This window comes from Rhinatrema bivittatum, chromosome 16 (genome assembly GCF_901001135.1).
Source record: "Rhinatrema bivittatum chromosome 16, aRhiBiv1.1, whole genome shotgun sequence".
NCBI lineage: Eukaryota > Metazoa > Chordata > Amphibia > Gymnophiona > Rhinatrematidae > Rhinatrema > Rhinatrema bivittatum.
The window spans coordinates 17,995,647-18,008,276 of record NC_042630.1 but is presented as its reverse complement, the minus strand read 5'-3'; the positions used below and the strand labels follow the sequence as shown (position 1 = coordinate 18,008,276).

Sequence of the window (12,630 nt, the reverse complement as noted above, 5' to 3'; positions counted from 1 at the left end):
ATTCACCCTCTTTAACAGGGCCTTGATTTCTTTTTCTCGTTCCTGTAGAGCTGGAAGCCGATGAGATGCAAACGAAGCCCATGGGACATCCTGAAGGAGAGCGTGCCGTGATGGAGACCCTGTCCAGCTGCCAGGCAGCCTGTCCCTGTGTCTGTCACACCAGGAAGCCAGGGATGGTCATGGTCTGGGTCCCGGCCCCCGCACGGGACGGGGAGGGAGGCGGAACGCCCTCCGGCTCATCTCTGTCGTCTTCGTCCGACTCGCTGTCTTTCCAGCACACCTTTGCCATCGATGAGGAGGTGGCGGCACGGGGCTGTGGCCAGGACGTAAATGGGAACCTGGCACGGGGTCCCGCACCGGACTCTAAACCTGAGCCTCCAAAAACTGGCAAGCCCTGGGGGAAAGTGTCTAGGAGTTACCCAGTGCAGCAGCACTCCCTGAAAGTTGCAGGTGACGCTGGCGGGTCTAGGAATGGGGGGGTCAGTGGCAGCCCACCCACAGTGGACACCAGCGTGGTTCTCACTTCCTACAAGTCTACGGCCGAGGGCAGCTTGGGCGTGGACGAGGTTTTCGAAGCCGGGGTGGACTGTGACGACAGGGGCACCGATGCGCTAGTTTCTGGAGAGAGGGCGGGCAAAGGGTCTTCTGTCCCCAAGCCCCCTCGACGGAACAAGATCTGCTCTCAGGCTTCAACAGAAGTAGAGAAGGATGAGGAGCAGCCACCAGCCGTGCCCCCTAAGGCGCCCAGAAAGCCGCCGCGCACAGCTCTGGCCCCTCTGCTGTTTTTCCGGAAGGGTTCGCTGAGAAGAGAGGAGGGGAGGAAGGTTTCGGAAGGGGAGGAGCGAGCTGGGAGTACCCGCTGTTCGTCGGCTCACGCCACTTTCACGGATCACGCGACCTACGCGTCGCTGGCGGGGAGAGAGCACAGGGAAGGAGATGCCTCTGCGGAAGAAATCCAGAAAGGTAGGCAATGTGCTTGTTGAACCGCACACGCATTAGTCACACGTGGTTTTAGCAAACGTCCAGAAACACCACCAAGAGCAACACCCCCACCGATTCCAGCCTGGGGACAGGGCAGCTCTCCTTCAGCACCCTGATTTTAATTTGAAGAAAGGACAGGGGGATACACGTTGACTGAAACCTGAAGAAGTGACAGTTTTTCTGTAAATGCCGTAGAGTCCTAGTTTGACCCAGCTGGCAAAACGTCACCCGTAAGGGGCGGCATATCATCTCCAGTACAATGCTAGCTTCAGTTTCAGTTTGTTACTTTTGTTTTATTTTTATGTATGCAAGCCCAGTGGTTCAGTGCAGTGATACAAAACATCCAACAAGGTACAATCACAAATATCATACAACACAACAGGATAGTAACTGACAGCTTAATACAATTTAAAGACAACCCTCCAGAAAGCAATATAACCCAGATAAAATGATTCAGTACTAGCTTCCGATAAATTATAATCAGACACAGCAATAGAGACTAATTACAGTAGAGACCGATTCAGGTGAACGCTGGCATGAAAAGCCAAGCTTTCGGCTGACGAGAAAATGTTAAAATAATCCAGTTCTAACCTAAGCTCACCTGTCAGGGCATTCCATAAGGTTAGAGCTCTCTCCCTGGATCCAATGAGCTTCTGAATTAGACGCTGTGTGCTGAGCGAGGGGCCTGGGAAGGCATAGACCAGTCAATCTGAGATGACAAATAGGAGGGGGCAGAATCCTCTCAAGGCTTGAAATAATGGTGTTAAAATGACAGCTGCATCTAACTGGAAGCCATGCAGGCTCCTGAGGCTATGAGCAATGAGCTCTGTCCTCTGGGAGCCCGTAACTACCCTTGCAGCACAATTCGGGACTAACTTGCAATCTCTTTAGGCAAACCCTGATCATAAAGGGTTACAGTTGTCCAGCTGAGAGCCCACTAAAGCTTGCTTACTCCCTTGGGGAGTATTGAGAGTGGAAGAGGAGTTCAGTGAATATTACTTTGCTGGGTACTTTCGGGGCTTAAAAGTTTGGGGGAGAGGTGAATTTGTGGGTAAATTAAGCTTTAGTTTGTGTGCTTAATTAAAAAGGAAAGGTAGGCCAATTTTTTAGAGTGCGCGCCTGTAAGCCTAGAACAGATTGAGTTAGAAGATGCCAGATTATCCTTACTAAGTACCAGGAACGTTTGTGGAATTCTGTGTTGCACATCTGTACAGAGTTTGTGCAAAATTCCCCTCCTGTGCAGCCCCACAGAATTAGGAATGGGAAACCAGAAAGCAGCAGGGGCGGCAGCAGTGGCAGTGGAGGGGCCTACATGGGGCCAGAAGGGAGGAAGCAATGGCCTCGGTGTCAGCCGGAAATGAGAGAGGGGCAGTGGCGGACTTTGCCTGCGGGAACGGGAAGACCTGGGACAGAGTCCGCGTTAGTCCATGCAGGACAGAAGAGGTAAGCCTGCAGCATCTGTATGGCCCAAACAGAGAAGGGAGCAATGGGGGGAGGGGGTCCAGTGGAGCCTGAACGAGCAAGGAAGACCAGGAGCTTGGGAAAAGGTAGGAGAGAACTGGGGTCTTGCTAAAAAAGGGGCTAGGGGGCTCTTACTAAGATGAGGGGGACCTCCTCCCCCTGAGGAGTCAAGCCTGGGGGGTGACGGAGAGAAACTGGAGGTCTTGCTATGGAGGGATAGACAGAGACGGGGGTCTTGCTGTGATGAGTGGAGAGAACTGGGGGGGGACAGAGAGAGGTGCTCAGTCCTTGTAGGTGGGGGGGTGGGGAGAGAAACAGAATGAAGGGAACTAAGAGAGAAAGCTGGTGGGGGAGGGAGGGATGGGAGAGAATTCAGCCCCGGAGGGAAGAAGAAGGTAGCAAGTGAACCCAAGAGGGAAGAGAGATCAAGCACGGGAAAAGGGGTTCAAGCCATGAGGGGGAAGATGGCCGAGGAGGGTCATTGATCCTGAGGGAGGGTAAAACAATTTGGAAGAGCCAGGCCTTATGATGGGAAAAATCAGAAAAAAAATTAAAAAAACCCTTAATCTGTGAGTAACATTGCACTATAAATTAACAGACGGTGATTTATGTTGTTTTATCTGAACAAAGTCTGCAGAATTTATACGTTTTTTTGTGCAGAATTTGTACGTTTTCTGCGCACAGTTCTCCCAGGAATAGCATATACAGATGTAAAAAAACGCACCTTGAAATGTCTGCATGCTAATGCCAGAAGTCTAAGAAGTAAGATGGGAGAGTTAGAGCGTACAGCAGCGAATGATGAGATGGTCATAATTGGCATCTCGGAGACCTGGTGGAAGGAGGATAACCCAATGGGACAGTGCTATACCAGGGTACAAACGATATCGCAATGGTAGGGAGGATCATCTTGGTGGGGTGTGTGCCCGCGTACATGTACAGTAGAATCTTTAGGGGCGGAAATCCCACGGGTGATGGGGGGAAGAGTATAGCAGCCACCTGGCAAAAATGAATAGACAGGCGATGAAATGGTAACAAATCTGCCAGCGCAGTAATAATGGGAGATTACTGACTGGGCAGACGTTGCATCGGGGCATGCTAGGGAGGGGAAACATTTCTAGATGAAATAAACGATTGCTTCATGGAGCAGCTGGTCTGGGAACCAACGAAAGGGGGAGCCATTTGGAACCTAATTCTTGGTGGAATTCAGGATTTTGTGCGAGAGGTAACAGTAGTGGGGCCGCTCTACAGCAGTGATCTTAATGTGATCAAATTTGCCTTAATGACTAGAGGGAGGAGGGCATTAAGGACATCTACTGCTCTAGCATTTAACTTTCAAAAGGGAGACTTTGATAAAATGAGGAATATAGTTAGACAAATACTAAGAAATGTAGTTATAAAGGACAAGAGTTTACATCATGGGTGAACATTTGTTTAAAAATACCTTTGGAAGCCCAGACCAGACGTATTCCACGCATTGAAAAGGGTGGAAGGAAGGCCAAATGACTGCCAGCATGGTTAAAAGGTAGGGAGAAAAGGTAGTCAAAAGAACTTTCAAAAATTGGAAAAAAAGGTTCCATCTGATGAAAATAGGAAAAAGCAAAGTATTGGCAAGTTGGATGTAAAACATTGATAAGGCAGGCAAAAAGAGAATTTGGAAAGAAGCTGCCCTTAGAGGCAAAAACTCATACTAAAACCTTTTTGCTGTTTATTGTTTTGTGTGGTTGAATTATTTGAAGTATGTATTTTCATTATTGTTCATCTCTTAGGGTGCTTTGGCAATTTAAGCGGTTTATAAATGTGACTAAAAATTAAAATATCTCTGAAGCAGGAGGCCTGCAAGGGAGTTGGTTGGACTGGTAGATGATTGAGGGGTTAAAGGGGCACTTAGAGAAGACAAGGCCATAGTGGAAAGATTAAATGAATTCTTTGCTTCGGTGTTTATTGAAGTGGATGTTGGGGAGATACACATGCTGGAAATGGTATTTATTGGTGATTATTTGGTAGAACTGAAACAAATCACAATGAACCTGGAAGATGTAATAGAGCAGATTGACAGACTAAAAACTGGCAAATTGCCTGTGCCAAATGGTTTGCCTCCAAGAATTCTGAAATAACTAAAAAATGAAATTGCGGATCTATTACAGTAACTTGTAACTTATCATTAAAATCATCTCTTGTCCTGAAGATTGGAGGGTGGCCAATCTAATGCCGATCTTTAAAAAGGGCTGCAGGGATGATCCGGGATCTGCAGACCGGTGAGTCTCTTTAGTGCTGGGAAGAATCATAGAAACTATTCTGAAGAACAAAATTGGCGCTAGAGACATGCTGAGGAGAAGAGATGTGTTCTCACTGAGCTCCCGCAGCTCCCAAACGATCCCTCCTGGAGATGTGGGCAAAGTAGGAAGTGGCAACATAGAGGTAAAAAACCACCTACCCGTGAGCAGCCAGCCTCTGATGAGGCAGACAGAGGGCCAGCCTGACCCGGAACCTTGTGGATGCCATTCCCGATCTGATGGATAAGCTGGCAGGTAGGGCACATTCTTCACCTGATGGAAAGCTTGCCCAGCTGGTTTCGTCCATAAGGAGAAACCTCCGCAAGTCCTGATGGCAGTGTGGGAAAGGGTGGAGGAAGCGTTCTTCACCGAAGCTCCTTGAAGGCTAGACGCCCTGAGAAGAAAGGACGAATGACTATTGGGGAAAAAGCTGATGACCTCGAGAACAGAAGCCGAAGGAGCGACATCGGGGGGTGATCGGGATCCCAGGAAAGACAGAGGGACCGGATCCAGTGAAGTTCTACATGTGGGCCACCTGAGCTTCCTGGCTTTGCTTTCGCTCCCGCGGGCTTCAAGACAGACGAATGCACAGACCACCAGGCACAGACAGGATGACGCAGTTAGGCCACGCGTGATTATCGTCGGAATACATAAACCTTTGGAGACGAGTAAAGCTTTTGGCAGCAGTGAGGCAAGGTGGAGAGCTTGGTTATCAAAATGCAAACCCCCCCCCCCCCCCCCAAAAACCTCTTAAACTTTTCAGAATTTCCCCAAACGTCAGGCCTTCAGCCTGGCGAAAGGAGAGCTGCACTCGCTGGCTGTGACCACCTGCCTTGCTGTATTCCCGCTGAGCTGTGGGTCTCGCGTGAAGGCAGGATCCAGTTCTTTCGAACTGTTGTGTATGAAGCGGAGCAAGAAGACCACAGGGCTGAGACTGCTTTAAGAGGATGGGGCAGTCGGACGTCTCCAGAGGGTCTTTCTCTGTTATTTTTTGGCTTTTCTTGATGGAGCTCTCTTGCGGCTCGCCCCCGAGCTTATTTTTTGTTACGATCAAATCTTGGAGGGGGGGGGGCAACGGCCCCTTGCCCCTGAAATCAGAAGGACTTTGTTGTAATGGCTGCGGGAGGCGGGGAGTCGGACGGGAAGCGTGGCGGTTGCAGCGATTACCTGGGAGGTGGTCTCGCCCTTCATTCTGAGCATAGCCTGGTCAACTTTTTTTTTTATCATTTGTTTCTTTTTAATTTTTTTTTTTTTTTGGCATGGATATCAGGCTCAGCTTCTATTTATTTATTTTTGGCTTTTCTGGCCATTTTTTGCATTCACTCTGTACACGGATGACAAAATGGTGCTGGGCGACGGTGGGGTTTCTGCTGCCCGCCACGGTTTTCTTTTTTTTTGTAAGTCAGCTTGCATGGCGGACGTTTCTGTTTTGTTAAATTTTTTTTTAACATGGACTTTTGCCTCTGCTTGTCTGATTACTTCCACCTATCTGATTTACAGTTTTTTTGCTGAAGCTGCTGACGCTCACGAGGTTAGGGGGAGTCCATGTAACTGTAGATATTAAAACGCCGGTATCCATTCTGCTATTTTTAAGCTAGTTGCTGGATAAAACAGAACTCTCCCTGCAAGTGACTGAAGCTCAGGAGCCATGGAGAGATGCTGTGGTTGAGCAAGGCTGACCCATAGTCCTAAATAAGAATTGGGGTTTTGGGGTATGCAACGATATTGCACACAATAGGTGAAAAAGAGCTTAGAGGGCGAGATGCCCCTTCTGCCTGTGGGACTGCTGGCCAGGGTTAAACCCATGCCTGACACTTCTCCGCGACACCAGGTTTTCACCCCAGTCCCTTTTAAGCTTAACGGCATGTCTGGATTTTCTTATTTAAAAGAATCCCGCACGTGCTGCGGAAACACATATGAGAGCAGTAATTCTTTTCCCCACAGTTTCCTTAAGCTCGTCCCTGCACTTTTGGGGAGGGGGGTCGCGGATGACGTGGTAGACGTGCACGGCTATCTGATGGACTCTTGCTGCTTGCGTGTGATGGGCGATTTGGGAGCATTGAAAGTAGGTGTTACTGTTAACATGTCGGCTTCCGGGGATTTAGAGAAAGTAAAGAGGGGGCAGCTTAACAATTTAAAAAGCCAGAGACTTGGTGAGCTGTTCGTCTGATACAGGGTGGGTATTTGTGCTCTGTTTGAAGGTTTACACAGCAAACGGAGGATTATAGTTTTTCTGGCTGCCAAAAGTTGGTCGAGAAACCAGTGCAGGCTATGGCATTCTAGATAGCCTTGGTTCAAGCCCCCCCTATACATTTCTTTTGCAAAAGTGACAGCTTTGCTCTCTTCACTTCCCCCTCCCCCCCCCCCCCCCCAAAGAATTTATATCCACACAGTTTGGCAGAGCTAGGTCCACCCGTTTCAAAATTATAAGGAATAGGGGACAAACACAAACTGCGTGCATTTCTAAAAAGAGAGAACTCCCAGTTTCACGCCCCCTTCTTTATCCCATAAATCGTGGAAATGTCTGATTCCTCACCAAGGACCTACCTTCACGCAAAGTTTGGTGGAGCTGTTCCAGAGTTATAAGGGGGGATGCTCCTCAAGTGGTTAGAGCCACTAAGGGAAGCCAGGATTCAAATCCCACTGCTGCCCCTAGTGACCTTGAGCAAATCACTTCACCCTCCAGTGCCTCGGGTAAGAACTTAGACTGTTAAGCTCTCTAGGGTCAGGGAAATACCTGCAGTGCTTCAATGGAATCTGCTTTGAAGTGGCTGAGCAGTCACGAAAGGGGGAATAAAAATAATAATAAAAAAAAAAAAAAGCACAACGCAAGACATTTTACTGTCCAAGAATCCTCTATGCATATCGAACCGAGGCTAATAAAAATGACACATTAGGTGAGAGGCTGGTTAAGCCACAAGATTGGGAGAGTGATGCTCAGTGGAGTCCACTCCTGTTCACTGGCTTTATAAATGACATTAGGACATTGTGTTAGACGGTAAAGTGTAACCTGTTGGCGGATGATATGAAAATCCGCAGCAGAGCAGGTATACTTGGGGTGGGGGAGGAATAGATAGGATGAAGTTCCTCAGAGGGGCAAACCACAGAAAGCAGCATCTCCAAGGTCTGACCCAGTTGGAACCCCTGCGGGGGCAGTAAGTGAAGGCGTGAAGAAGTCATTATTAAGCGTCGGGCACTTAATATTCATTTATTCACGCCTTCACTTACTGCCGATTGGTCCATTCACTGTCACGTGTCGGTGAAAAGGACCAATCGGGAGCAGCCCTGCAGGGGGTGGGTGAGGGGAGCTCTGACCAGGCTGTGGTGGGCGCACATCCACGTCTCCTGGGCGCCTGATGCAGAGCGTCAGGGACGCACAAATTACCCATTGGGCGTACCTTTTTAACGAGGCAGCTCATTTGCCTATTGCATCAGGCGCCCAGGAGAGGTGGATGTTAAAAAAAAAAGCATGCATCCAATTTGGAAGCATCTCGGCCTGGAGTGAGAAATCTAACACTGGCAGACGCATAAGGTGGTAATGAGCAAACTGCTTGAGGCAGGAGGGCTCTTCCTCTCTCTGTTTTCTTATCAGTCCTGGTGCCACAGTTGAGCATATCAGACCCTAATTCTACTTTGATGTGTACCTTTGTGCTTGGGCACTGTAGTTGGGATAGTCCTAATCAACAGCATCTGCATATTTGAGATCTACCCCCCCTTCTGTAAACACTAGCAAATAGTTGGGTGCTACGCAAGCAGAAAAGTAATTATGCAAGCAGCAATTATGTGGGGGATTAGATATCAGGGAGAGTTCTGTGTGCCTGCACGCGTGTAAATTAAGTTAACCGGTTCTGAGTTGGCCAGGCCCAGAATCAGTTTTCTATATGCCAGTGTGCATTCTGTTTGTGTGCACCGGTAGTCAAAAATAATCCCATAACAGGTCTAGAGACCCCCATCTACAAAAGGACTTTGGCAAAGCAGAGGCTACTCAAAGAAGGGCTACCAAAATGGTGCATGACCTAGTCTGTAAGCCATACACAGAGAGACTGGGGGGGGGAGATAAATATGGAAAAGAAGGGGGCGGATATCTCTCTTTTTATATCCAGCAAGGTTCCTGAGAATGAGAGGCTCTAGGAAAAGGGGTCATGATATGCAGCTGACAAAGGAGCACATGAAGATCCTGTTTTGCCGAGAGGGATTCACATTCTTCTAATACCTTTCTGTGTCTTGCAGCTACAAATGACGTCAGCCCGGGTAAAGAATTGGTGCTAGACTTGGACGCAGAGCACTCTGGTGAAAGGTCTGTCTTCCCCCTGCTCTGATTCTCAGCCGCCTTTTTGACCACATTCAGAAACACAACAGCCCCGACTGCACACTCCTTCAGAAAAACACTCCGGCCAAGTATACGCAATAGCTATATATATATATATATATATATATATATATAACTCGTGCTTTTTAAAAACACACTAGGATCTGTTCTGTGCAGGGGACGTGTGGCCCCGGTTGGTTAAAGTGAAGGCAACATCCAGCTCATGATGCACTAAAGCAATTTCAGTGGCTGTTTTGGCTGGGTTTTCCCTTCCAGTCTTGCCAACTTATTACAAAATCCATTTGATGACACGCCCTTTCACCATTCTTATGTGGCTGGAGTGGTGCAGTGGGGACTGCTGTGCTCGCCAAGCCGCTTCACCTCATCCACCCTCTTGCTTCTGCTGTTAATACTGCATGGTTTCTGCTTTCACTTGATTTTTTTTTTTTTTTCTCCCTTCGCTAAAGTTTTTGATCTGCATGGAACAGACTCTCCCTAGCCCTGGTTATGCCACTTTTTTTTCAGACAAGTGAGGACATCACCCCGTTGAGCAGAAGAACATGGCTGGGGAAAAAAAAGTCCCAGCTTCCTTTTTGATATGCAGAATTCTTGATTGTGAACAGTTTTTTCCAGTAGCTTGCATAGGTAATGGAGGAGAGAGATTTAGTCTGTAAAGAGAGGGAACAAGGTTCAAAAGAGAATTTAATTACAAGAGGGAGAATAGAGAGCCTTGTTAAAAATATGTGCCAGCCAAGGTTTTGAAAATATCAGATGTAGAGACCAGAGGTTTTAGTAGCGTGGGCCACTTTACCTGAGGACTTGGCTGTGCTTTCATAGCTCCCATCTTGAGTTCAAGAATTAATATATACATTTTCGTTTGTATGTATCCTCCTCCTAGCATCACTTCCCCAAGGCTGATTGACTGGGAGTCACGACTTCAAGATGGTAAGCAACTGACGCGTCAAGTGTTTCTTTTCCATTTTGAGCCTAAATGGTTTGTTCTGACAATTATAGATGTCCCAAAAATAAGACTTTTGCGATAATGGATAAAGAGAAACTTAAGGGAGACAACTGCTTTAGGTCAAAGTACTTGTGATCTGGATTGGTCACTTGATGGACCTTTGGCCTGACCCAGTATGGCAAGTCTTATGTTCTTATTACCATTATAACCAAGGGGTGTGGCAGCACGGCTCAAAGCTGTTATATCTGCAGCCTGAAATACTTTATTGCTCTATTGTAGCCTTGAGAGATTAATTTAATGTAGGATTATTTATCTTTTAGATGTCATGTGAAGTCCTAGTTAATTTTTACAGGCTTTTAATAATTAATCATGGAGTGTGTGATCTCTGGGATTTGGGTGTCTGGCTAACACCCCTCTGTTTTAGTTTTTCTAGCCTTTGGGTTTAGGCTTGCCAGCGTAGAGATTTTAAGACTTTTTCTAATTTACTAAAGACCCTGGTGATTCTTTCCACAGTTTTAAAATAGACAAAAATGAATCTGTTGCGGTACAAGTCTACCGAGTTTACTTGACCTGTACTATTTACATAGGAAAAATATTACATGGGAGAAAACCACACTTCAAACAGGCTCTTAGTGCGCAGTCTCAAAATCCAGTAATTATAATCAGTCTTATATAATGTTTCTAAATACAAGGTCAGCATAATAAAGCAAAACATTAAAATAATTTTATCCTAACTTGACAAATTACAGTGTTATTTCTGAATTTTATTCAAATACCATAGGTTTTAGGTCCTGATTAATCAACAGGTCAGCCTGACCTAAGTTCTATTTGCAATTACCTACAAATACAATACATTTTATTACTGATAGGAAAATGTCATACATCATTATATGTCTTTTCTACCAATTATAATTAGCTTTTATCTTGTCCATGGAGCCAAAAGGTTTACTGTTGTATAACCTTGTACAAATCTATTTACATATCTTTCATTCTTATTATAATCTAAATAGTAGCTTCTATCTTTGTTCATAGAACGCATAGCAAAAATCATTATAAGCTAAACTGAACTATATTGCACTACATTGAGCAGAGAGTTACAATAAAGCTTTTGAATTCCTCAATAGTATGTGGTCCTAGTTTTTAGCATTTTTTAAGAATTATTTTTAGAAATTGGTTTATATTTTTAAATATTTTATGTTCATTGGCTTTATTAGAATATATAATGTTTCTTGCTATTTATTGTTTGTTGATTGTGCTGTTGTAAGGTATTTGTACCCCATTTTGAGCAAACTTTGGAAAGGGGGAACATACAGTAAATTGGGAAAACTATATAGAGTACCTTATCGCTATTATCAATATAGATTTGAAGTGAGCCACTAAGTTGTGGCTCACTTCAAATGTAGATATCTACAGTACCTGCATGTAATACCTACAGTAGATATGTAGATACCTACAGTAGATATGTAGATACCTACAGTACTTCACTGTAGATACCTACAGTACCTGAATGTAAACCGGTGTGATATCTCAATTGAGATGAATGTCGGTATATAAAAATAATAAATAAATAAATAAATAAAATAAATTTTGGTAATGGGAAGTCTCTTCTCCTTTCAACTGTCAGAGCCACTGTACCAGACGTACCGTCTGACTGTCATCCGTAAAGAAATAAAGCGCCAGACTGTGCCGCGAAACAACAGTATCACCAGCTTTGACTGCCCCTCTGGGAGCCCGCCCTCGCTGTCGGATTATGGCGGGAACTCCCCCAGGCAGAGCCGGAGGTCGGTGACCCCGCAAAACACCCTGTGGCAGGAGCTGCCGGCCGTGCGCGAGAGCGGAATCCTGGAGAAAATGAGCACCGAGCAGCGCAAAATGCAGGAGGTATTTCAGTGCTTTCAAAAGATTCTGCTTATTTTGTGCCTCTGAGACTCCCGTGTCTCTCTGTAAAATGCAAACTGAGGGCATTAGGCATCCCTACAGAACTTGGGCATGGGAGTGCTTCTGACTGTGGTCTGAGTATGATGACGGGTTTTTTTTCCTTCTTTTTTTTGCGTTTTTCCCTTGCAGAGTATGTTTGAAGTCCTAACCTCGGAGGCCTCCTACCTGAGGTCCCTCACCCTCCTGACAGAACACTTCATGAACTCCCGTGAACTGGACGAGACCATCATCATCCGAGAAAAGAAAATCCTCTTCTCCAATATCCTCAAGGTTAAAGAAATCAGTGAAAGGTCAGATAGCAGGCAGGCACGAGCGCGCGCTTGTCCCTTAGGGATTGCAAAGCATCATTATTAGCCAATTGCAGTCCTTGTGGGTCTCCCGAGGGCCTTGCAGTGGTGGCAGCACATCAGAGGTGCCTTGGTGTCTATATTTTTTCATACCGGATTGATTACCTAATCAAGCGGATCATAAGAACATAAGAAATTGCCATGCTGGGTCAGACCAAGGGTCCATCAAGCCCAGCATCCTGTTTCCAACAGTGGCCAATCCAGGCCATAAGAACCTGGCAATTGCCCAAACACTAAGAAGAACCCATGCTACTGATGCAAGCAGGTGCGATCCTGTAAGAAGAAATAGAGACAGATGCCTCGATAAGTATCGAATCACTTACCAACGGGTCACCTCAGCGAACAGGGAGTTGGGGTTTT

At 46.2% G+C, this 12,630-nt stretch overlaps 1 protein-coding gene across 10 annotated transcripts in view; it reads left to right on the top strand.

The window, feature by feature from the left end:
- LOC115077996 (rho guanine nucleotide exchange factor 15-like) overlaps nucleotides 1-12,630 on the top strand; it is a 67,469-nt gene that overhangs the window by 29,170 nt on the left and 25,669 nt on the right. For 9 of the 10 annotated variants that reach the window (XM_029580514.1, XM_029580511.1, XM_029580513.1 and 6 more), the window contains 5 exons: nucleotides 49-963; nucleotides 8,946-9,012; nucleotides 9,923-9,969; nucleotides 11,610-11,866; nucleotides 12,053-12,213. In XM_029580514.1, coding sequence (XP_029436374.1) covers nucleotides 49-963; nucleotides 8,946-9,012; nucleotides 9,923-9,969; nucleotides 11,610-11,866; nucleotides 12,053-12,213 — 1,447 coding nt within the window. The remainder of the gene's footprint in view (nucleotides 1-48; nucleotides 964-8,945; nucleotides 9,013-9,922; nucleotides 9,970-11,609; nucleotides 11,867-12,052; nucleotides 12,214-12,630) is intronic. The other variant, XM_029580520.1, reaches the window with a different exon arrangement.